General features: G+C 36.7%; 2 protein-coding genes across 2 annotated transcripts; one reads left to right on the top strand and one right to left on the bottom strand.

Annotated features, from left to right (window-relative positions):
- Positions 1–94: 94 nt before the first annotated feature.
- On the bottom strand, positions 95–5119 carry cisd2 (CDGSH iron sulfur domain 2). Its single transcript, XM_053479503.1, has 3 exons — positions 4930–5119; positions 2738–2952; positions 95–229 (listed from the first exon to the last, which is right to left on the bottom strand). The coding sequence occupies exons 1-3, from the start codon at positions 5030–5032 to the stop codon at positions 140–142; spliced, it is 408 nt and encodes a 135-aa protein (XP_053335478.1). The 5' UTR covers positions 5033–5119; the 3' UTR covers positions 95–139.
- Positions 5120–7635: 2516 nt separating this feature from the next.
- suclg1 (succinate-CoA ligase GDP/ADP-forming subunit alph) lies at positions 7636–23612 on the top strand. Its single transcript, XM_053480366.1, has 9 exons — positions 7636–7739; positions 9878–9984; positions 12441–12557; positions 12680–12892; positions 13952–14009; positions 14108–14191; positions 14310–14461; positions 18674–18862; positions 22379–23612. Exons 1-9 carry the CDS (start codon positions 7706–7708, stop codon positions 22403–22405), a joined length of 981 nt encoding a protein of 326 aa, XP_053336341.1. The 5' UTR covers positions 7636–7705; the 3' UTR covers positions 22406–23612.
- Positions 23613–24516: the final 904 nt, after the last annotated feature.

Raw genomic sequence — 24516 nt, 5'->3', positions numbered from 1 at the left:
GAAAGAACTTACACAACCTACACACACGCACACATACACACACACAGACTGTAGAGAAGGCAATTACACACATACAACGTTAAACAAACAAACATTGAAAGAAAAAAAATCTTCCTTTTTAATAAAATTAAACACCAATTTATAGAATTTTCTTCTTCAGGATCAGCGGCCCGACATTGTCCCCGGTCAGCTCGTTATGCTTTATGTGCGATTTATCACAAACAGGAAACTGAAAAACAAACAAACAAACAAACCATACATATTACACACTGTATTGTTTCTTTTAAATACACTATACAAAATGCAGGTCGTCCCCCACTTACAAACATTCGAGATACAAGTGGAACTCGGAATTCAAGAAAACTAATCGCGGAAGTAGCTCACATATATAGTACAAAACATTTAAAAAATTTTAAATAGTCACTGCAGTGCAACAGATTTAAAGACGCAGGACCAACACTGTTACATTTTACATGTGTGAGATTCATCGCCTTAGATGCGGTTTTTGGACGCATTATGGCAGTGTGGTAATAGGAGACAGATTTAGTTAAATGGATTGGTATGATTTACACAAGACTCACTTTGTCGTACTTAAGAACAAATCGACTTACGGACGTGCTCCCAGGACAGAACTTGTTGTAAGTCAGGGACAACCTGTATACTTGTACAAAAGTCTTGATGCCTTTCATTTTTAAATAAAATGAAATGTCCGAAACAGGAGCAAATATTTTTCTGTGACAGGCTGCAAAGTTCCTAAAGATAAGATAAAAAAACAGATTGTTTATGCAACAACCTCAGCAGCGACCTCATTTCCCTTCTCGTCTGTTCCAACCCCTCAGCATTCAGCACCAGCAGTATACTAATCACCGGCCTGATCATCTCAGGTCATCATGTTTCTCACTGGTTCGTGCCTTAAGTTCGATTCCATTTAGTGCCTGAATGATTCATAGGTCACTGTGTAGCTTAACAAACAAACAAACAAACAAAACATTTCTGGAAACTGACTCAGGAACTATTCCTCAAGATTACATAAAAAAAAATACTAGAAAGTCTGTCCCTTCATAAGCAAACTATGAAGAAATAAAAGGGGGTCAATACTTCTAAACAGTACAGTATGTCCACACACTTATTTTTTTTTCATCTAATTATAGACTTTCTTGCTGTTGTTTTTTTGTGTGTGTGTGAACTCTGTGCTAAGTAGATTGAGATTTTTTTTTATATTTCAGTCGCAGTAGACCGTAATCTAGAAACGGAAATGTAACACACTTCTGCGCTGTGACCGTGTTATGCAAATCGTCCTTGTGGTTATAATAAAAAAAAACTTCCTTGTTAATTATTTACCTCGAAACGTGTTTCAGATGAAAGCATTTACTATAAAGTTTGTTACAGCTACCGTAAAATGCACTTTAACGTGAAATAGGATCAGTACAATTAATAATAATAGGCATTTACAAAGGACCAGGGTGCCAATAATTTTATCTCCAGCGTGTGTTCGGGGGAGGGGTGAATTGCCAGTGAAACTGCGCCATAATGTACAGTACTGAAACTTGAGCGTGAACTGTCTTTGCGTAGTGTACCATCCATAAAGAGGCGCTTTCAGTTTGATTTTTAAAGCAGCTGGTGCCAATAGGAATTATAAAGTAGGATTAAGTGACATTTTATGTCTACTTATTTAATATTTTACTTCATTTACATTACTTTTCTAAATGTTTTTTTTTGTATATAAAAAAATGAGTACAGTAAGTCCTCGACTTAAGAACGAGTTCCGTTCTGAGAGAACGTTCGTAAGTCGAATTTGTTCTTAAGTCCGACAAAGTGAGTCTTATACGCCATTGACACGAATACTTTCTATCATCGTGCTCCTGGACTGATTCTTTGAAACCAGTAGCGCCCCCCCCCCACACACACACACACTCCGACACACACACACACTATACCAGACTTCAGACATTTTATATATTCACTTACACACTGATAATATTGTGTATAATTGTAAACATTGGTATCTGGTGCACATGCAGTGTCTATGTTTTGTACAATACACGTGAGCTACTTTCGTGATTTGTTCGCATCCATGCTGTCCGTTCGTATCTGCGGAAATTCATAATTCAAATGTTTGCAAATAAGTCAGGGATGACCTGTATAGTGTTGGAAATTGGTAATATTTTTGTGTGGCTAGAACGGATTATCTGCATTTACATTATTTTCGAATAAAACCAGACTGAGAGTTTGAGACACCGAGCAGAAGAAACAGGAGAGGAGGTGTTGTAGTTGCTTTATAATCCTACTGGTGGTGCTTTCTAACCTACTCACACGCTGGCAGGCAAATGAAGTAAAATCTATTTAAAATTCATATCAAATTCGGATGAAGATAAAATCTTGATGTTAACAGAAATGTCAATATCAAGCGGGGTATCGTGATAACATCATATTGGATGATCTTTGCTCTCATTCACATAGTGAACATAATTGGTAAAAAAAAAAGTTATTTTGTGACCTCAAAAGCTGATCCACTAACGTAGCTCCGCCCCTAACTTTTGATAGATTTATTATACAGAATAAAAAGAAACTGATAAAGTGTTAACTAGTTTACAAATTTGTGGAAACAGAAATTTGAAATAATGTAAAGTAATATACTTAATTGCTAACAGTTCAGTTCCTGTCAAAAATGTGTTTATTTCTCTACAGACTCCACCTCCTCCTTTGTGGGGTTGTTTTCGCTCTTGCGTTCTCTCACCGTTTTGGACCTCCAGCAGCGGCAGTAGCAGACGTTGGTGCTTCGCAGGTCTTCGATGTCAATCTCGTTCACTACTTTTGGGTTCTCCTTCTGAATCTTCAGGTTGATCAGGCAGTCTCTCTGCTTCCTTTTCTTGGGCAGGAACGGCCGGATGGTCAGGTAGCCGAGCAGGGCCAGGATGCCGAGGAGCGGCAGGAGGCGGAGCCACTCTGAAACTGAACGCATAAACGCAGGAGATACACGAAGGTCAAAGCTGGCGCTGGGGGGGAATCAGGGGGTGTTGGGAGGACATACGAGGTGGCTTCCTTAAGGTTGTGTGTGTTGTGGGAGGGGGGTATATATTAGGGTTTTCATATGTTAAGGGATATCAGAGCGATAAAAAACTAAAGAGAGTTCTGATTTCATTTAAGCCACTTTAAAGGCTCTGTATTTTTATTATTATTATTTTTATTTAGTATTTATGTTTGTAACTGAGGTGGTAAAATGCTGCAGTTCTTCTATGATCCGACAGGTGGTGCTCCAAACTATTCACACTTTGGCTGGCAGCACAGCATCCTGTACTGTAGGAGTGAACTATTTATTTGCTATAAAATAAAATTATATTTTTAAATCCAGATATTTACAGAATTGTGATGCGAATGGAGATATTATCGTATCGTTGCGTCACCTGACTGCAGGTTGTATTCTCTGTTAGGAAAACACATTTAAGGGCGATATAATCCCTATTACATTTTTTTTGTTGGAAAAAAGTTGAATCCTAAGTTTTCTACCTTAGTTTTATTAAACGCCTTCACGCCTGAACATGAGTAATTAAATGTCGTTCATTCCTTATAACTTTAGTTTTCTCGCTTAAAACCCAAGCGCAGAGTTTAAACACTACAAACTAACTTCAAATACAAGACTTTAACATTCAACTCCAAATTAAATTAAACATAAAAGCTACACTGTTCCTGAGCCACGTATAGCTGTTACGTTATCCACAGTAATTATCATCTTTAAACACCAAATTTTTTTGCACTCAAATAAAATTAAAAAAATTACTCACGATGAAAATGCGTAAATAGTTTAGACAAATCGCCCTATGTAGGAATATAAAGAAACGGCGCCTTGGGTTTTACCGTTTCTAAAAGTTCTGCTCGGTTGTGGCTTCTTTTAACGATTTGTGTGTTTTAAGATTAATTAGCACTCATGGAGTTTTGGAGAAAGAGGTGGACTGGAGTTTTTTTGTTTGTTTGCTTTTTACGTGCGCGTAATTTGATACCAAAAAAAAAAAGTTTTTTTTCCTTACATGATCGGTGATAACTGATTAAACTGAAAACCAACCAAATCCGTTCACAGTCTGATCAACCGGTGCATCTCTTTTATGAATGTAATAGATTATTTAAAAAAATGTGAGATACGTGAATTGACATACATAAGAACTTCGATTTATAACTAAATCGATTTGTCACAGAAAAAGCCGAGACGAGATCAGACAAGGAAGCATTAGACGCTTTATAAGAAGGGCTAGTCTGGAACATCGACCTTACTGGATTTCAACTGCCATTGAACATTGACTTTTTTCTTTTTGTTAGTGTCGCTATGGTAGCAATGAATTTGCGGAAAGGGGGCGGTGGCTTTTCTAAAAGCACCCTTAGGGAAAGAAGTGTGTTTGTTTGTTTATTTATTTGTTCATTTGTTTTTTGGATCCAAATACAACGATCGTTCTCCAGGATCGCCCCAGACGAGCTCTCTTTGAGTGCCAAGTTTGCAGAGCGCCCCCTGTAGGACCTCCAACAAACCCTCTCCGACCAAACACTTAATCGACCGTTCAGAACAGGATCGCCTCGGAAAAAAACGTATATACGCTCATCCCGAGGCCACGGCTCAGACTATCGTCTACGGAACTTTCCAGGTTATTTAAAGAAATAAAGCTACAGGCATAAAAATGCGTACTGGCCCTTTAAAAAATTGCTTTGATATGCAAATACAGAAGGGCATTTTAATGTGTGATTTCCATATGAAATAAAATATTTTGCAGAATGTCAAATAATATAAACAAATAAAGATCTTCTGAAAGAAATCAGGACTTTGATGTTCTGAATGAAAATGCATGCAGAGAAGAGACTGATACACATGATATGATTTGTTTGATCTCGATGTCTTTGATCTGAAAGTTTATTTGTAGAAGTGAAAACCAAATCCACACACACCTGTGAGTCTGGCGAACCCCCCGATGCTCTCCGGAAGCGGTAACTTCTTCAGATACGCCGGAAGCTGCACTTTTATAATCTTTGAGATCGTGTCTAACACCATGGTGCCTCTGTCTCCCTGTTTCTCTCTCTCTCCTGCGTCCAGGTTTAAAATTCACACCTCCCAGGACCAGAAGCTTCCGGATACTCTGACGTCATGCCGTCTGTTCCGCCACGCTGCCCGCGCTCTTTACGTAGCCCGGGTCGCTGAGACGCGGCGCGCGAGCGTAGACCGAATGAGAATCAGCGTCAGCGTAGAACGCGAGGGAAAAACCCGCCAACCAATCAGCGTCGACGGAGCTGGTGGACTCTGATTGGCTGGCGCTAGCAGGCACGCTATAGTCTCCTCGCACTATCACGTTAGGCTTTGGTTGCCAGATGCGCAGATTTCTACAACTTTAAACAACACAGAAATATCCGGGGGAAAAAAACATAATTTAGAGCAATGTATGTGTGTGCTTTATTTTTTTTAGCTTGGTAAATATATTATATATAAACGTGTACCATGTAATTCGTTTTATCTTACATTCATGTGGTATTATATTTTTTAAACATAGACTGTACACATTATACAATAGAATAAATGGTGGTAGACACCTATTTTTTAATGCTTGTTCCTTTTTTGGCATAAATTACATTCCTACTTTCGAAAATAATTAAGTCCATTAATTTTTCTGAATGTTTCCGTTATATTTTTTAACGGAATCCATATTAACGTCATAGGACTTCATTACCCAGAGACCCTTGCTGTTTTTTGGGTGTCTTCCGGATCTCCTGTATCCCTAACTGATTGTTTTATTTAAATTTTGCGCTAATTTATGAAATAAAAGGTTTTTCATTAATTTTAAATAATTAACACATCAATTTGCTTCTGTCAAAACGTGATATAAATAAATGTATTTTTTTTACTTACCGCCCGTATTGCGACTAATCCCGCCTCCTGCGGTGGGATTGGCTGAGAGAATGGGAGCAGCCTCGCGCTGATTGGATAACCGCTGATCCGCTAAAAGTGTGTTACTAACAGCAAAAATGTTTCCAGACATTTATTTATTTATTTATTTATCATTTTATAGTGTGCCTTGAAAAAGTATCTGCTCCCTTCCTGATTTTTATCAAACTTTTTTTTACATATTTGTAATAATATATTATCACAATAAGTGATTGAGATCATCAAACAAATTTTACTATACACAACCTTAAAAAATGTAAATAGATAATATATATAAATATAAAATAATAAATATATTTAAATATATAAAAAGTTTTTTAATAATAATCTCATTTATTAAGGGAAAAAAGCTGTCCAAACAGCTTGATACAAATGTTGATACAAATGATCGTGTGTAAAAAAAAAAAAAAAAAAAAAGAGTTCGTCATTTTTAGGACGTCATTCCCATATTTCCGGCTGTGATAAAATTTACACATTAGTAATAATAACTTTCATTTTATCTGACGTAAACCCAAATGCACAGTTTGATGTCTGGTGTCTCTCTGTAAACACACACCAGCAAGGCTACCATATAAGCACATTTTATATATAATTATTTTTATTTTTTTTGTCACTGACCTATGGTGTGTTGCCAGCACAGATCTGTGCCTTGTGTTTTTTTTTTTTTTGTTTGTTTGTTTGTTTGTTTAAATCCGATCCAGATGCTGTAGCATGACCTTAAACAGGTTAAACCCTCCAATGTGGCTAAATTAAAACAATTCTGCATAGCAGAGCGAGCCAAAATTCCTCCACAGCGATTATGTTGTTGACACTAATCATGTGTATGTGGGTGACACAAGCAGTTATTAGGTTTAGGGTGCAACTTGACCCTTAGTAAATGGAATCATCTTTTATCTTTAATCTCCGTTACTTTTCCATGTCTATCTATCTATCTACAATTTTAAGAGCTAAACTGTAGAAAGTAGAAACAGTTGAACAGGTGCATTATATTCAAATTTAAAAACCCACCCAGCACGGGAAGCAAATATAACTCCAACCCGGACCCTGAAGGTGCAAGGCGACAGTGATAAACACTAGGCCACAGTGCTGCCATAATCACCACTACTGTAATAACTACATAATTACTATAGTTTATTTTTAACAAACAAACGCATACCTTGATGTAACTTATATAACCGAGGTATACTGTATGACAGAGACACGCACTGCTCAGTTAAAAGTTTAATTCCTGTACTTAAAGTTAGTTTGTATTGTTTAAATTCTGTGCTTGTTTTTAAGTCAGGAAACTAATGACATAAGGAACCGGCGACATTAAATTAAACTTTTTTAAAGATTTAAAATTGTAACAAAATCAAGGGAAAATGTCAAATCTAATCAGAACTCATATATATAACTGTAATATTAATGGAATCAGCACATGATAATATCGTATTGATCTGATCAGGTAACTCCCATTCCCAATATTAGTTGTGTTTTATGTTTTAAGTCTCAACATTTGTTGACTAGTGTAATTATTTTATAATATGGATAAAACCCAGCTTGCAATACAATTAAATACAGAAGATAATAATAAAGAAAAACAAGCATAAGAAACAAATACAATCACCAACTCAACAGTATTTAAAAATATGATAACTGGCAACCCAAAATAAAGATGGCGGCCAGTTCTTTGCAAAACAGGTGTTGAAAAAAAATCAGGCACACGAGAAGACACATTTGGGTGACGTGCGTGTGTGTGGGTCTGTCTGTATTTGAGTGTGTGTGAGTGTCATTGCTGAGTGACCCAGGATGTCTCACTGCAGACTGCTCGCACGGCTGCTATGTAAGTTTAATAAACTCTTTATTTCATTTCCCACAGCATTTCAGCGCTGAGCCGTTAGGTCCGAGTTTCATCGCAGCCGTTTCTTTTCTGTGTGATTAAGCCTAGCTCCTGTTAGCATGACCTGCTAGCTGGCGAAACGCTGGTGAACTTTCACCTTTTACTGTCGAGTGTTCTGTTATTCGCGTTTAATGTGGTTATAAATTCATTTTTTCTACAGCCTTTCTACACTCTTCTATTTTAAATGCGCATTTTAAAGGTACAAATTAAAGGTAAAAATAATTAGCCTGCTAAACCATTTCTAATGTATAACTTTTTTGCTAGCCTGTAAGGCGGTAACCCAAACCGGTGCGGTGTTCAATAGCGAGTCCACTAGATAGGGCTCAGGAATGGGACCATTTAAATGAGGGTACCGTCTGCTGATGTAGCGAGCACGTAGTGATTTAGGATCGAGCCCAAAGTCCTGCAGGCACTCTATTAATGTTAATAATAATGTTACTACTACTACTACTAATAATAATAATAATGCAAAATATTCTAGTTGATTGGGGGAAAATAAAGTGTATATTTTTGTAATATATTTGTGCATTTAATTGTAAAAATGTTAAGTCGAAAGTTAATTATTTAAATATCTCATAAGATGAATAAAAAAAGCATTTTTGAATAATGACATTTATAAATAATAAAATGAAATAATGAGTTTAGAAATAAATTCCTTGGTCTGTGAGACTCACTCAGACTCGTGCCTCTTTGGACTTTGGGTTAAATTCCTTTTATCACCTCGTCAGGGCTGATTATTTTCCTCCAGCAGCACAAACATGGGTGTTTTATTCCTCTAACGCCGCAGCAGCCAAACACTAATGTTTTTTTTTTTTTTTTTTAAGTATTTACTTACTGTGCTGCATTTAATGCTGACAACACGACACCATTATTAAATGCTCATTATACATAGAAGTAATTAATATTTAAAATATATATATATATATATTTATTTTATTTTTTTAAAAACCCAGCCAGGTCGTATTAGAGAACAGGTCATACATTTATTAATTTATTTATTTATTTTGTTCAGTAAAAAATATTTTACTTTTTTTGTTAAATATTATAGATTAAAATAAAATTATAGCGATAATTTAAAAAAATGTATAAAGCAAAATAGGTCTCCAAGCAGACATGAGTGAACGTTGCTGATTATTTAATTTTATTTAATTTATTTATTTAATTATGTCAGTAAATATTTATAGATATTTTATGTATTAACCTTATTTATTAAAAAAAATGTAAATTAGTGTTATTTCTTTAGGTAGTTAGCTTTCTCTCTCTCTCTCTCTCTCTCTCTCTCTATATATATATATATATATATATATATATATATATATATAATTTTTTTTTCTTTTTATCAGTTGATTTAGAATTTTTAAATTATTATTATTATTATTATTTTTAATGCTTCCGAATGCCATCATTTGTCGAATGCTTTTTATACGGCTTATATAAAATTAATTTAAGGTAAATAAATAAAAGCAAGTTGTATAAGAGAAATGGTCATTAAGTTATTTATGTTTGTTTATTTAGATATGTTTTTTTTTTTTAAGATTTTAGATTAAAATTGCAAAAAGTGGACACGAATGTCACCAATTTGTTCTTTTATTACTTTTTTCTTTTTTTCTTTTTTCTTTATAATGAAGAAAGTTCTCCAAGCAGACATGAATTGAAAGGCACTAATTTATTTATTTGTTATTTATTCAACAATGTGTTTATAAGTGTTTGCTATTTAATAGATGTATTTTTTTTCCCTTTTCTTTTTTTAAAAACCTTAATTAAAACAATTAAATTACTGTTATTATTTCTTGGGTTAGCTAACTCTGTTTATTTATTTATTTACTAAACACAATTAAATAAATAAATAAATACGATGTGCTAATCCTAGGGTAAAGGTCAGTAATTTGTCAATTATGTAATTACACATACACACATGTACAACTTATTAAATATCTCCATTTTGTTGATAATTAAATGAATCACCTTAATTATTATTTCTTTAGTTGGATAATTTTTTTTTCCTCTAGTTTTTATTATAATTATTATTAATATTAAATTAAATAAACTGTGTGTGTGTGTGTGTGTGTGTGTGTGTATAGTGCAGCAGCAGCAGGTGGGAGTCAGACACTGTTACTCATCCACACGGAAGAGTCTGTACATCAACAAGGACACTAAAGTCATCTGTCAGGGCTTCACAGGAAAGCAGGTACACAAACAATAATAACAATAACAACATAAACAACAATAGCAACAGCTCCTACTCGAGCAAGTTTAATTCATGTAATTGTTACACACCTTCTTTATATATATATATATATATATATATATATATATATATATATTTTTTTTTTTTTAACATAGCACTGGGTTATGTAAACTTCAGTGTTTATTAAAGTATTTTTTTCCTGCCTTTATTTTAATTTTTTCAAACACCACCACAAATAACCAAAGTTATTCACATTTCAATTGTAATCTAGTATTCAATTCAGGCCAACATGGCAACCTGTTGACATAGGAATACAAGTTAATTTCCTTATTTTTTAAAATGTTTTATTTAAAGAGTTATTGTGGCACAATCACAGTAATTTTATGTACTGAAGCACAAAGTGTTTAAACAAACAAAACACCAAAAAAAACCCATTCTTTTTTTTCCTCATGAAAAAAAACAAAAAAACAATACAATGCCCAATAGTGTTGAACTGCAAGTGCGCCCTCTTGTGGTAAACAAGATAATGAAAATGTGAGAGAATCAGTTAATGCCTGACCTAATCAGTTTAAATCTTAATAGATGTAAATAATTAAAATCATTAATGTTCCTTCTTCTGGTTTTTACACATACATTTTGGACTAACTTTGCGCTTTACATATTGTATTCAAAATGTATAAATATAATCAGTATATTTCCAATTCTATTCAAATCATTCATATTGTTTATGTAAAATATTTTTAGGTTGGTGTAATTCCATATTTAACTCGAATGTTTATTATTTTAATAGCATTCTTCTAGTGCAGTCTTCCCATTCTATTTTCCATTTTATTCATCGGTTTGTTTGTGTTTCTTGAACAGAAGCTGCGTGATCTCCTCTCTCTTCTGAGGTTTATGAAATATTTAGATCACATTCTCAATCTTTTTCTCTCTCCGTTTCTGTAATAAAGAGTTATTAGATGAAGCTCTAACGAGCGCTCAGGATAATTAGGAGGCGGATGAGAGACGGCTGGAGTGTCGGTGGTGTGGCCCGTCACCTCCGTAAGCAGGCCATCGCTCATGCTCGCGACGGCGGCGTCATTAAGGAGGGCGGGCGTTCAGGAGGAATCAACAGCGTTAGAGGCTCTAAATGAGAGAGGATGAGAAAGTGATGACTTCCCTCTCGTACTCACCTCCTCTCTCTCTATTTATATATTTATATATTTGATCTGTTTGTCCTTGAGGACGAGTGGTTACAGCGGGAGGTTTACGAGCTTTACACTTCTCCTCACATGAACTGAACCTGTAATGATTAACCTCCTTCATATATACACACACACAATGGAGAGAAGTTAAAGATTAGTCGTCTTTATAATCGTGATCCACCCTGAGAAGTGAAATTATAAACGTGAGAGTCTTGAGTGTGAAAACCTTCAGACTTAACGAGGAAACGACTGGACCGTTTCACTCGGCTGTGATGGACACACCGCGTTTGGTCTCCACGGGTGTGCAAACTTTTTGCGTTTTAGCCGCACGTGGCTTTTTACTGTACAAGTGTAAAAGATTCTGTTTTTAAAGATCAAAGTGTATTTCATCTGATTCATGATTAACAGTGAAGTGCCTCAGTAAAGTAATAATTCATTAGGAGTTGCAGTAAATATTTATTGCAGTGTTTATAGAGCAGGTTTTGGGCTTTACTGCTGTACGGACGACCTCGTCTCTTTCAGTAGGATGTTTATGTTTAAATTTTTTGCTCTGGCATTTTTTTTTTTTTTCTCTTGGCATGTCATCCCTTTTAGTGTTTTTTTTTTTTTTTTTTTTTTTGCACTGGGATGTCCTCGCTTTCTGTAGTTTAAAAAAACATTGCTCTGGGATGTCATCTCTTTTGGGTTTTTTTTTTTTGCTTTGGCATGTTGTCTCTTTCAGTAGGTAATTTTTTTAAATATTTTTTTTTCCTCTGGCATGTCGTCCCTTTTCATATTATTATTATTATTATATATGTTTTTTTTTTTCTTCTGGTATGCGCTCTTTTTTATAGTTTTTTTGTTTATTGTTTTTTTTTTTTTTTTTCTCGTTTGTCTCCCCCTTTCAGTAGTTAAAAAATATTATTTTTATTTATTTTTTTGCAATGTTATCCCTTTCTGTAGTTTAAAAAATAATTTTTTTGCTCTGGGATGTTTTTTTTTTTTTTTTTTTTTCCCCCTTTGGCATGTCGTCCCATTCGGTAGTTAAATTTTTATTAATTTTTTAATTTTTTTTTGCTTTGACATGTTGTCCCTTTCGGTCATACATAAACATGTCCATGTTTTATAGCACGGAGGGCTGGACCTAGAACTGTTGGAAACAAAGACATTTCATCCACATTGTTGCCTTCGAGTTCATCTTCATTACAGTTTGTTCCTGTAGTTGGACACGTCCTCTGTTATCATTCTCTCATAGCCTGTTCCTGTTTTGTGTGTGTGTGTGTGTGTGTTCAGGGCACCTTCCACAGTCAGCAGGCTCTGGATTATGGCTCTAAGTTAGTCGGAGGCGTGTCTCCTGGAAAAGGCGGGAAAACTCACCTGGGGCTGCCGGTGTTCAACTCTGTGAAGGAGGTAACGACGACGACGTGTTTATCCTGACTGTGTCTCCATCATGCTAATGTGGTTAGCGGGAGGTTAGCACAGATTAGCGCGGCTGTGAGACATTCGTCATGCGTTTGTCCTGTTGTGTCCAGGCGAAGGAGGGGACGGGCGCCGACGCCACGGTGATCTACGTTCCTCCTCCCTTCGCGGCGGCGGCCATCCTGGAGGCCATCGACGCCGAGATCTCCCTGGTGGTTTGTATCACGGAGGGAATTCCCCAGCAGGACATGGTGCGGGTCAAACACAGGCTCCTGCGCCAGAACGTCACCCGCCTCATCGGCCCCAACTGCCCCGGCGTCATCAACGTAAGGCCCACCGCGCCACCTGCTGGACAATCAGACTTTAGTCTTCTGAATTATTCACAGTTAGTTATATAATGTGTTTACAAATTAAGTATATAAACAAATAAGTTGTTATTAATATTTTATTTGTTTTTTGCAGTCATTTTATTTTCATTGTGTTAATTATAATTTTTTGGCTTTATTTAACTACTGTTTCTTTTTTTAATTTTTTCCCTTTCTTTGCTTATTTCCATCTTTTTTTTTGTTCTTTGATTTTTCTTTATTAATTTGTTTCATTATTTCTTTCCATTTTTTTCTATTTCCTCTTTCCTTACTTATTAATTTCTTTATTTTTCCCTCCTTTTTTTCGTTCTTTCTTTCTTTATTCTTCTTTTGCCTGTTTTCCTTCCTTCCTTTCATTTCTTTCTATTTCTGTTATCTTTTCTTTATTTTTGCTCTGTCTTTTTACTTTTTCTTTTTGCCATTTCTTTTTATATTTTTGTTTGTCCTTTTCTTTTGTATACATTTTATTTTTTTCTTTTTATATAATTCTTTCTTTTTTTTCTTTCTGCTCTCTCTAAAGTTTAGTTTTTCTGTATGTCGTTTTTCTTTTAATATATATATTTTTTCTTCTTCTTTTCTTTCCTTTGTATTTTCTTTTTGTTATATCTTTTTCTTTTTCCCTTACGTCCTTTACCCTCATTTCTTTTTTTAGGCTCTGTCTTAATGTTTACTTTTTCTCGATGCCGTTTTTTTTTTTACCTCTTTTTCTTATTTCATGCTGCAGTTAAATGTTAAAGTGTAAATCTGCACCTCTGTAGTTTATGATAAAGTACTAATTAGCTGGGATTTATTTTATTCCCCCCCTGTGTGTGCCTTGTGTCGTGATCTGTAATGTGAATTAAAACACACACAGTAGCTGTGGTTCATTCTGTAGGTGGCGCTGTAACACTCATTTAGGTTTACAGTTGGATTGTCCTGATGTAAGTGTGAGTGAGTTTCTGTGTCACAGTAGCGATGTTAATAAGTAAGTAAGTGTGTGTGTGTGTGTGTGTGTGTGTGTGTGTGTGTGTGTGCACGCAGCCTGGAGAGTGTAAGATCGGGATCATGCCCGGACACATCCATAAGAAGGGGAGGATCGGTGAGTTTAGTGTTTTTATTCCTCATCACTTCATTATTCATCAGCTGACGTGATAAAGATAATATTGTGTGTGTGTGTGTGTGTGTGTGTGTGTCCAGGCATTGTGTCACGGTCGGGTACACTGACGTACGAGGCGGTTCACCAGACGACGCAGGTGGGACTGGGCCAGTCTCTGTGTGTCGGTAAGCAGGAGCTCCCTCACACACACTCACACACACACACACACACACACACACACACACACACACACACACACTACGTCTTGTCCTGTGTTTAAACTCGTGGTGGTTTTCGTTTCAGGAATCGGTGGAGATCCGTTTAACGGCACCAACTTCATCGACTGCCTGGAGGTTTTCCTGCACGACCCCAAGACTGAGGGCATCATCCTGATCGGAGAGATCGGGGGCGACGCCGAGGAGAACGCCGCCCACTTCCTCAAACAACACAACACTGTGAGTCTCACACACACACACACACACACACACACACACGGCGTACAGGCGGAGGTGAGGTTCAGACTGCATCTACACTGAAAACTCCTGGTCGTCCTCACACACTCCTTCACTTCCTTTTTTTCTCCCTTCCTTTCTTCTTTCCTGTCTGTTCTTTTTTCTTTCTTTACTATTTTTTTCTTTTCATTCATTTCTATTTTTATGTTCTTTGTTTGTTTTTCCTTTATTTTCTTAGTTTTCTCTTTCCTCTTTTTCTCTATTCTTTCTTTTTTTCATTTGTTGTATTATCACTTTGCTTTTTTTCTTCTTTTTTTCTGTCTCAGTTTTTTTTTTTTTTTTTTCTGTTTTTTTGTTTGCTTCTTGTTGTTTTTCTTTCTATCTATCCCCCCTTCTGTGTTCCTCTTTCCTTTTTTTGCTTTCTTGCGAAAGAATTAATTATTATTGCCTAATTGTTTTTTTGTTTATCCTCCTTGCTTATTTTTTCTTTCATTCTTGTTTGCCTTCTTTCTTTCGTTTTTGTCTCTTTTCTTTTTTGTGTTGACACATTATTGTAAAAAAATAAAATGCAGTTTGAGTCTCTTCAGACCTCTCTTTCTTAGTTTTTTTTTCTATCATTTTCTTTTGTTTTTATTCTCTTTTTCTTTTTTTGTCTTTATTATGTATCTTGTTTTCGTTTGATTCCGTTTGTTGATCTTCCTTCCCTTTAGCACATTGTTTCTGTCTTTTCTTCCTTTTTTTTTGCTTTCTTTGCAGTCTTGCTTCATTTCTCCCTTTTTTTTAAATTCCTTTCAGTTTTCTTGTTTTCTTTTTAACATCCTTGCTAATTCTTTCTCTTTCTTGTTTGCCTTCTTCAATGTGACTGTAGCCGATTCTCCATCAGGTCTTCGTCTCACCCTGACGGAGACATTCTGTCTGAAATCCATCATTCGTTCTGCGTCTCGATTCAAACGCGTCTTTTCTTCAGAGCTCTAGTGATCCACGTTTCAGTTTGACGATCTGTGAAGTTTAACGATGACGCGTCCGACCCTGTACACGTGACGTCACGTGACCGCTGATCTCTGTTCACTTCCTCCACATCTCCAGTCTGTCCAGCTCGGGAACTGAAGGACACACGTGGGTGTGAAAGGGTTCAGAGTCTGGAGTTATTCTATTCTCAAAAAAAATAAAATAAATTTTAGCTGTTTGACAGACTCGATAATTAATGAGAAAGTGAAGGACTAATGCGCTGCTCTGCATTTTCATTCCTGGTGAAAGGCAGCGTGTAGAGCGGTGCGAGTTGTGACAGGAGAGAAGTTGATCACCTGCGAGCAACCGTGCGCTTTATGTTAATAACGGTGACGGAGTCTGAGAGCTTTTAAAGTTCTTCTGGGGAAAAAACAAACAAACAGATAATGTCTACTGGAGGTGACGAGGTTATATTTGAGCTGGTGATTTATTAAGCGTTTATGGAAGGAGTCTCCAGTGTCGGGGGGGTGAAGAAGGGAACTTGAGGTTGTCTGACATTTTCGAGACGGAGAAGTTTCTGCTTTGTTGTTTCTCTAAAATGTACTGAGTTAGTTGTTTTAGTTGGTTAGTTAAAGCGAGGCTGTTGAGCAAAAGACTTTTTACTGCACAGGTGAGAACAGGAACGAACTCGACTCACAGCAGGTGAACAAATAAAACGCGTGACGTTTGACGACTTGGTGTAAAAGAAAATAAATCGACATTAAAGATGTTAAGATACTTCACTTCATAACACCAATCTGTGACGCGATATATAAACATACAGTATACACACACACACACACACAGGTATATTTCTTACTTTACTAGCTACAGTATATTATTGCTAGCTATTTTGAATTCAGAAATACTAAAGAAATTCATCCCGTTTGTTTTTATTCTTTTTGTTTGTTTGTTTTTAGTCATAGCTGTTTTAACCCATTTATGGTTTCTTTAGTTTAACCATTAAATAATCAATTTAATGCCGTTTTTACCGTGATTTAACGATTCAGCGTTTGTTAAAAGTTTGAGCCCGATTTAAAAAAAAAAAAAAAAAAAAAAAAAAAAAACCTAACAATTCAAGAATGTTTGGAGGAATGTGTAGAAATAAAGATTTATAATTTTTTTTATTGATTTTTATTACTAGTCAGGTTTATGTATTATTCTAGACCTTTCTCTATTTTTCTCTTTATTTTTTTTTCATTTTAAAACTTTTTTGTATGAAATGTGTCCCATTCTACAATCATAAAAAAACTGGCTGATTTTTGCTGATTTTCTCTCTTTTTTTATTAATTTTTTTTATATCAGAACACAATGCGCTAGTTTCCCCTCTCATCAGGAGGTTCTCTTGTCTCCGGTCGAATTAGACCCTCATCACTCTAACCCCCATCTGCACGCACCTGCGGCGTCGTTATCGTCGATGCGGTCCCGGCTTTAATCCCGCACCTCCGCGCTCCCCTCTGCTCCTCTTAAACCTGTCGTATTTCATGTTTGCAACATGACGCGGTTGAGCGGAGCGACTTGAAACAACAGGCACTGTTCAAGAGAGGGAAAAAAAGAAAAACAACGCAACAGTGTTTTTTCCCTTGGCGCTCGCGCTGCGTAATTGGCTGCGATGTTAATCTTGGAGAGATTAAAGTGAAGCGGAGAACGCGAGGTCCTCTGGTGCATAAGGCAGAGGCGCCGGTGCTGGAGAACACACCTCGACTCGATGTTTTATAATTAAAGCAATTCTGATTAGATGCTAAAGAGAACAAAAGGCCTGGTTGTTATTTATTTTTTTTTGTTTTTTAATGCTAATTGGCTTCCTCTTGAGCGCCACCGTTAGGGGTTTGATTAATTCTCCACCTGTTTAATTCTCCAGGATGGACAGGTGAACCCCAGAACCATAGTATCGGTTCAGATAATATTTAATATTTTGTTATTATTATTAATTTTTTATTTTTTTACCTTTTTTTTTTTTTTCTTTTTAAACTGAAGGCTTGTCTGAACAAAATATTTTGGAAAAAAAATCCTGGGCCATCTATGGGCAATTTGGGAACGTTAATTAGATTAATCTGCATGTCTTTGGACTGTTGGAGTAAACCATAGAACCAGGAGGAAACCCACCAATTTCGTGTAGAACATGGAAACTCCATGCTCACATGTAGCTCACGTGTATTGTACAAAAATAGATATTGCAGTGTGCAGTGAATTGGTATGTTTTATATTGTATATTCGTTTCAAAGGCGTATAACACTCACCTTGTCCGACTTAAGGACAAATCCGACTTACGAACGTGATACCTAAAACGAACTTGTTTGTAAGTCGTAAAAATGCCTGTAAAAAAAAAAAATATATATATATATATAAAGAAAAACATATTGCCCAATCCTTCTAAACTTCTCATCTAAGCACTTTCTGTCTTTCTACCAGAATTATTATTGAATAATAAAATCTACATCCTAATTCAAATTCCTCATCCTTTTCACACCTGGTTTCAACACTCCAGCCAACCCGGACTCTGTATTAAACACCTGTGTAATGAAGTGAAATGATTGTTATATATAATGCTGAAGCCAGACTGAGAGCTCAAAGGGAAATAAAGAATTGAACCACTTTTTTTTTTTTTCTTTTCGGCGTCTTTAAACTCAAGTCACCTGAACAGAGCTGTTATTCAGAAGGAAACGCTGGCCATTAGACCCGAGTAGAAAAACAATGGACGTCCCGAGCCATTGAACATAACGCAGACCTGCGGGTAATTAGCTCGGACATGAGTAATTACCCCCGAGGAGCACCCTTTTTTTTTTTTTTTTTTTTTTTGAGCCTCTTATCGGCTCGCGTATTGTTCAGACCCGTATTTCTACCCCGGCAGCGGAATTCTTTTCGAGTAAAAGAGAATCCGAGGGGTTTTAGAATTGCAGGGGGGAAAGGAAGCGATTTGGCCTCGTACGGCAATCAATCAAGGTTTCTGTGCAGATTTACTACACTTAGATTGGACCTGGAGTGCCTGGAGAGGTATTATGCTCAACAGCCTCTTGTGGGAACGATGATGGCGGAATGCTAACTGTGTTTAAGAAAAAGGAAACGCTGCTGAGGATCCGCGGTCTCCTTGTTCCATAGGTTCATTACTCGCGCACTCCACGCAGGATTAAAAAAAAGGTTTATTCCATGCTCGGATATCGCTTCGGTGGAAATAATTACGTCCCGCTTTTCTTTAAATAAATAATTGTTTTGTATGTTTGGGTTTAGGGTGCTAATGCTAAACCGGTGGTGTCGTTCATCGCCGGCCTCACGGCACCCCCTGGCAGGAGGATGGGTCACGCCGGCGCCATCATCGCAGGAGGAAAGGGCGGGGCTAAAGAAAAGATCGCCGCCCTGCAGTCAGCCGGCGTGGTGGTCAGCATGTCCCCCGCCCAGCTGGGCAGCACCATCTTCAAGGTAAGGCAGGGCCGCGTGCTACGCTACGCTACTGCGGATAGATGAATAAATATTACATATGTCACAGGTATTATAACGTTTTAACGTAATGCCGCGGCGCTAACATCACTCACCTGCACACTGTATTCTCCAACACCGCCAACGCGGTCTTAGTTTAACCAATCGGGGTGTGTGTGTGTGTGTGTGTGTGTGTGTGTGTGTGTGTGTGAAAGAGAGAAAACAGATACAGATATAGAAATGGATAGATGTAAAGATATACACACACAGATAAACACACAGATAAACATTTTATTTTTAAATGTTGTGTGAACATTAGGCCCAGATACATAAATACACTGCTACTAGATCAATACATAAATAAAATGAACAATTAAGTAAAATACATTATTTTGTTATTCTGTAACAAGTTTTTTATTATTATTATTTAATCTCTAAAGTAACCCAAAAATAAGTGTCTGTAATAATTATCATAAAAGAGAAAAACACTTAAAATGTATTCTTTTTTACTTTTTCACTTTATTTATTTACTTACTAACGATTAACTCCCTACTTGAAGGAATTAACATTTTTTAGATAAAAAACAAAATCCTCACATTACACTATTTTATTAATATCTAGTTGAGTTAAAAAGCTAAGAAAATCATGTAAATATTTATTTAAATTTTTTGATTTTTCCTTTTTTTTATCATTTTTCCTTTTTTTTTTAAATTAATTTTAAAAAGAATTTATCAGTAGTAGTAATATTATGATTATTTGTTTATTCAATAGTTCAAAAAAAGTAGTTAACTAACTAGTAATGTTATTTAAATTTTTATTCTATTTTGTTTTATTTATTTCCGTGTTATTTTACCCCCCATCCAATCTTTTTTTTTTATAAAAAATTATTTAAATGATATTTTTTATTTATTTAAATAACCGTTATTATGATAACATAAATAAAAATTTATAATAAGAATTCTCCCAGAACTGGAAATACATATAACGCCAGATGTTTATCTGTTTAGGGATTAAAAAAAAATTAGAAATCGAGGTATCTCTGTGTGTGTTACAGTGAGTGTGTGTTACACTATGTTCCAGCGTGCAGTATATTCCTGAAGCAGCTGTAGACGGTGATCATGGGTTTTGAAGGAACAAGGGGAAAGAATAAACACGTCTTTATCTGATTTTTTTTTCTTTATTTTTTAACCAGAATGATAAAAAGGAGAGCGCGCGTATTAAACCCATTCATCATCCCACTCTTTGGTTATGATCGTCTGCGAACGCCGCGAGTTCCAGCGCATCGATAGCGTCTCGCTCGATTTCTCCGGGCGTCTGATCTGTAAACACAGCCAGCGATGATGAAAACCGCTTCCCCGGTTATTTATTTAGCGGCTCGTTGTGTTCATAGATCTCTCTTAATCTCATTGGCCGGGTTAATCTCCGCAAAACACGGGTGTGGGCTAATAACCGGAATGAATTACCACTGCGTTCGCTTAGATTCATCTTAATTATGTTGGTCTCTCACACACACATGCGCGCGCACACACACACATTCTTTTATAAACCCTAAACCAATGAACACACACACTGCAAATTGTGTATCAGAACCCGTCCTCGGTCTCCCCAGGTCAGTCCTCTGATGTCCACTAGATGGCAGTAGAACCTCTCACATTGTCAGAGTCTCTTCATTTTCTCCTTTTTTTTTTGTTCTTCTTTTCTTCTTTGCACCATACACGCCTGTCCTGATTAAATGCCATTTGCATAAGGGAATTCTAGACCGAAATGCACAATTCCGCCCGAGCCAGTTGGGGAAAATGTGTTTTCGGAAGTGTCTCGGCTCGCCCCGCAGCTGTTACTCTTACTAAATTGTCTATGTAAATAACTGCACTGCAGCGTAATGGTCTCCAGTCATTTCTCTCTCTCTCTCTTTATATATATATATATATATATGTATGTGTGTGTGTGTGTGGGGGGCGGTGCTTGTGCACAGGAATCTTAACCTATTTAAACCGAAAGAGTCTCGCATTTATCCTTCAGGATCGACGTCTGGTTTTATGACGGATGTCGAATCAGTCCTGCTACTATTTTTATCCGCGACGCTAAAAGAAAACACGACTTGTCCATGGAGGTGCCAAAACTTATAGTACAGCAGCAGATATTACAGTAAAATGTGGAGAGACCTGAAAAACTGGACGTTTCTGCTTTTTCAGCAGTTTTTTCAGCAGGAGGAAAGAAGAAAAAAAATAAAAACCTCCAAAACAAACCTTGAGTAAAAGTCACCCAGCGGAAAATTGGAAAAGCTGATCGCGGGATGTGCAGCTGCAGGAAACTAATCTGTGCTGAGTGAGTTCGTGTGACGTCCAGGAAGTGTTCGAACCCACGCTTAACGTTAAAGCACGTCAGGTTCCACCGGTGCTCCCTCGTTACTGTACACGTTAGTATGGTCGTGTAAATACTCCGCATTAACACTCCTCACTTTTTATTTTATTGCTCTATGTGAAGATGTTCCACACTCACGCTTGTTGTCTCGTAAGTTTCACATCGATGAACCCCAGATCCGTGATTTACTACTGAGATATCCGTGCTGAAAAACATTGTAAAAGTACAAATAAAGTTAAATGAAGTGGATGTAGCGGATTAAGAACTTTTGATCGTGATTAATCAAGATGTCTCAGAGATTTTCTGAGAGGGCGAGAGAGACAAACGGATGTAAAGAGAAAGAGGGAGTGGCAGACTGAGACATGGAGGGTGGGAAGAAGAAAGACCGGGGGGTGGGGGGGACAAACATGAAGGAGGAGAGAGACTGGGAGAGACATGAGAGAGACTAAGATGGAGAGACAGACATGAGACATAAAGAGAAGGAGGGAGAGGGACAGAGACAGACTTGGAGGCAGGGACAGACATTGAGTGGGAGAGAGACAAGGATGGAGAGACGGTCATGGAGGGAGACGGGGGCATGGAGGTGAGGCAGAAAGAGACACAGAGAGAGAGAGAGACAGACACAAAAGTGTAGGAGACAGCTGGACATGAAGACAGAGAGCGAGAAATTAAGGACTTCTGCTTGTCCTCAAGTAACCTTTGACCTTTGTCTCCACTTTCAGTGTCCTTTATATATACACGCACGTACGTCTTGATTTAACCTCATAGATGTTTAAGAAAACAGGTTCAATCTTTAACTGTAGATTGTTGCAGCTACAAACACTCGTCCCCTCACTAGAGCTATTTATTTATTGATTTTTTATTTTCTCTCTCTTCTCAAACCTAATTAAACAAAAACAATAATGTTGTAATAAACAAAGCCAAGAGAGGTGCGAGTTAGTCGTGTCAGAGTTACAGCTGAACCTCGAGTGTTGCACCAGAAACAATGTTCATGAATGTTGGATGGACGTCTGCGATGCGGCGCGCTGCCTGTCCCGAGTCCCCTCGAGCGATCTGTCGCTATGGAGACCCTGACGCGTCAGAGCGAGCGCGTTAATACTGACATGTCATTTGTGTCGTTTGTTTGTTTGTTTATTTATTTATTTATGTGTTCTGCAGGAATTCGAGAAGAGGAAGATGCTGTGACGGGGGGACGAGTCTCGCAGACGCCGCAGTGTTCGTTTTTAGTTTCTGTTTTTCAGCAATGAGTTTGTGTGTGTGGTGATTTACCTCCACCTCCGTCTTCACCTCCACCTCATCCATCATCAGCCTCTGAAATACAGTTGAACTTCTCTTTCTTCCTCTGCTCGTGTTCTGTCACTTAACGAGGTGTGTTAATTTATCACGTTATTCACTGAGCCAGACGCCGCACAGAATTATTATAATAATAATAATAATTATAATTTTTTTTTTTACCGGAAACATACCAGCACTTGCTTTGATCGCGCCATGGCGCCGTTCCTCCTCCTGTCTGTTATTGTTATTATAATTTTTATTTTAGTTTTAAAGCCAATTCCGAACCTCGTCTCTGAAGTTATTTGTCGACTCGCGCTCACTCTCAATTCCAACCAATTTAGAGTCTTGTTATGGAAAACGCTCGTCCCGTGCCACATGCGTTCCAGGCTCTCAGAACGGTCTCTGCGCTCTCGCGTACGTATTTATTAATTCTGACACGTAAACCATCTCTCTCTCTCTCTCTCTCTCTCTCTCTCTCTCTTTCTCAATCTTTACGACATGCTTTTTTTTCTTTCTCTCCCTCCTTTTCTTCTCCTCCGCCAGGGAACGGAAAGCGCCGGTTCAATCGTTGCCAAGCGTGTTTTAGAAAGCCACTCATCAAAATGTCAACAGGAGGAAAAAAAAATTTTTTTTTTTTTCAGAACATCTGAAAATCTAATTTACTGAAGTACGATAGCAGTCAGGCGTCCAGAATAGTCACGGGGGTTTTTTATTGTCGCCTTCCTGCATTGAAACACACGAGGAAAAGCTTTGATTTATTGGGAATGGATAAATAATGGGCTGTAATGATGATGTGATGTGCCATTTCGACACAAGCACGAGAGGTGGAGGGGGAAAAAAAAGGTTTCCATTCTTTTGGAGTATGTGCATTTTTCCAAAAAAGAAAGTTATCATTTTTTTTTTCTCTTTTTAATGTTTATAAGCTCATTGTGGTTGAAGCAGGAACTCCAAATCGTCCATGCCTTAATTTTGGTGGAAGTGTGCAAGAACCCTGTAATTCTACAATATCAATGTCCTGATTAAAGTAATAAAAAATAAATCAATAAATAAAATAATGTAAAAAAAAAAAACAAGAGCATTTACTTCTGTCTATACATTAAATAAAACTGTAAAGCTGGTGTGTCTGTACATTTAAAGATATTTGTGAAGAGATTATTTAGTAGGATGTACAATGAGTAGGAAATAGGAACATCAAGATGTTTTTTGGAATTTTTTTGTCCGTTCGTGCATGCATCACATACAACACCTAAAAATTTTACATCATTCCAAAATATAAAAATACAAAATGTAAAAAAAAATAATTAATAATTCTAATTTTATTTGTCACATACAAAGTCATACACGGTACGATATGCAGTGAAATGCTTATAAGACCGCCAGTGACCTTAAAAAAAAATTATAAAAACTTACGTAAGAACGTAAGAAATAAATATGAATAAAAAGAAATATGAAAAGAAATATGAAAGAAAATAAATGTAACTAGTAAAATTAACTGTACAAATAAGGGCATAATAAAAGTATTACAGAATATAGAAGAAAAAAGGTGTGTGTGTATGTATATATATATATATATATATATATAATTTAAAAGTGACAATGGTTGTGCAAATGTGCATTAAAAGTGACTTATTAAAGTGTCTTGTGCAATGATCCAGAAATAAAAATAGAAATATGTTGTGAATGTGTCTATGATTGTCCAGTCAATGTTGGGAGTTTAAAAAGATGTTATTAGTTCTGTGTGGTTGAGAGACCTTATCACCTGCGGGAAGAAGCTCCTCCTCAGTTTCTCTGGCTACGTTTACACTGTCAGGTAAATGTGACCCAATTCCGATTTGACGCATATCGGATATGTTCTATGTCCGTGTAAACAGGCAAAAAACGTTCCGATATTTCGAGATCGGTTTTAGACCTTCATCATATGTGGAAATAAATCGGATGTAATTCAGATATGTTAAATAAAATTATGAAATCAGTATTTGTTGAATGAAGCATATGCACAGGCTGCAATTTCGCCGTTTTTT

Source organism: Clarias gariepinus, chromosome 20 (genome assembly GCF_024256425.1).
Source record: "Clarias gariepinus isolate MV-2021 ecotype Netherlands chromosome 20, CGAR_prim_01v2, whole genome shotgun sequence".
Taxonomy (NCBI): domain Eukaryota; kingdom Metazoa; phylum Chordata; class Actinopteri; order Siluriformes; family Clariidae; genus Clarias; species Clarias gariepinus.
This window is presented reverse-complemented; position numbering and strand designations above follow the sequence as displayed.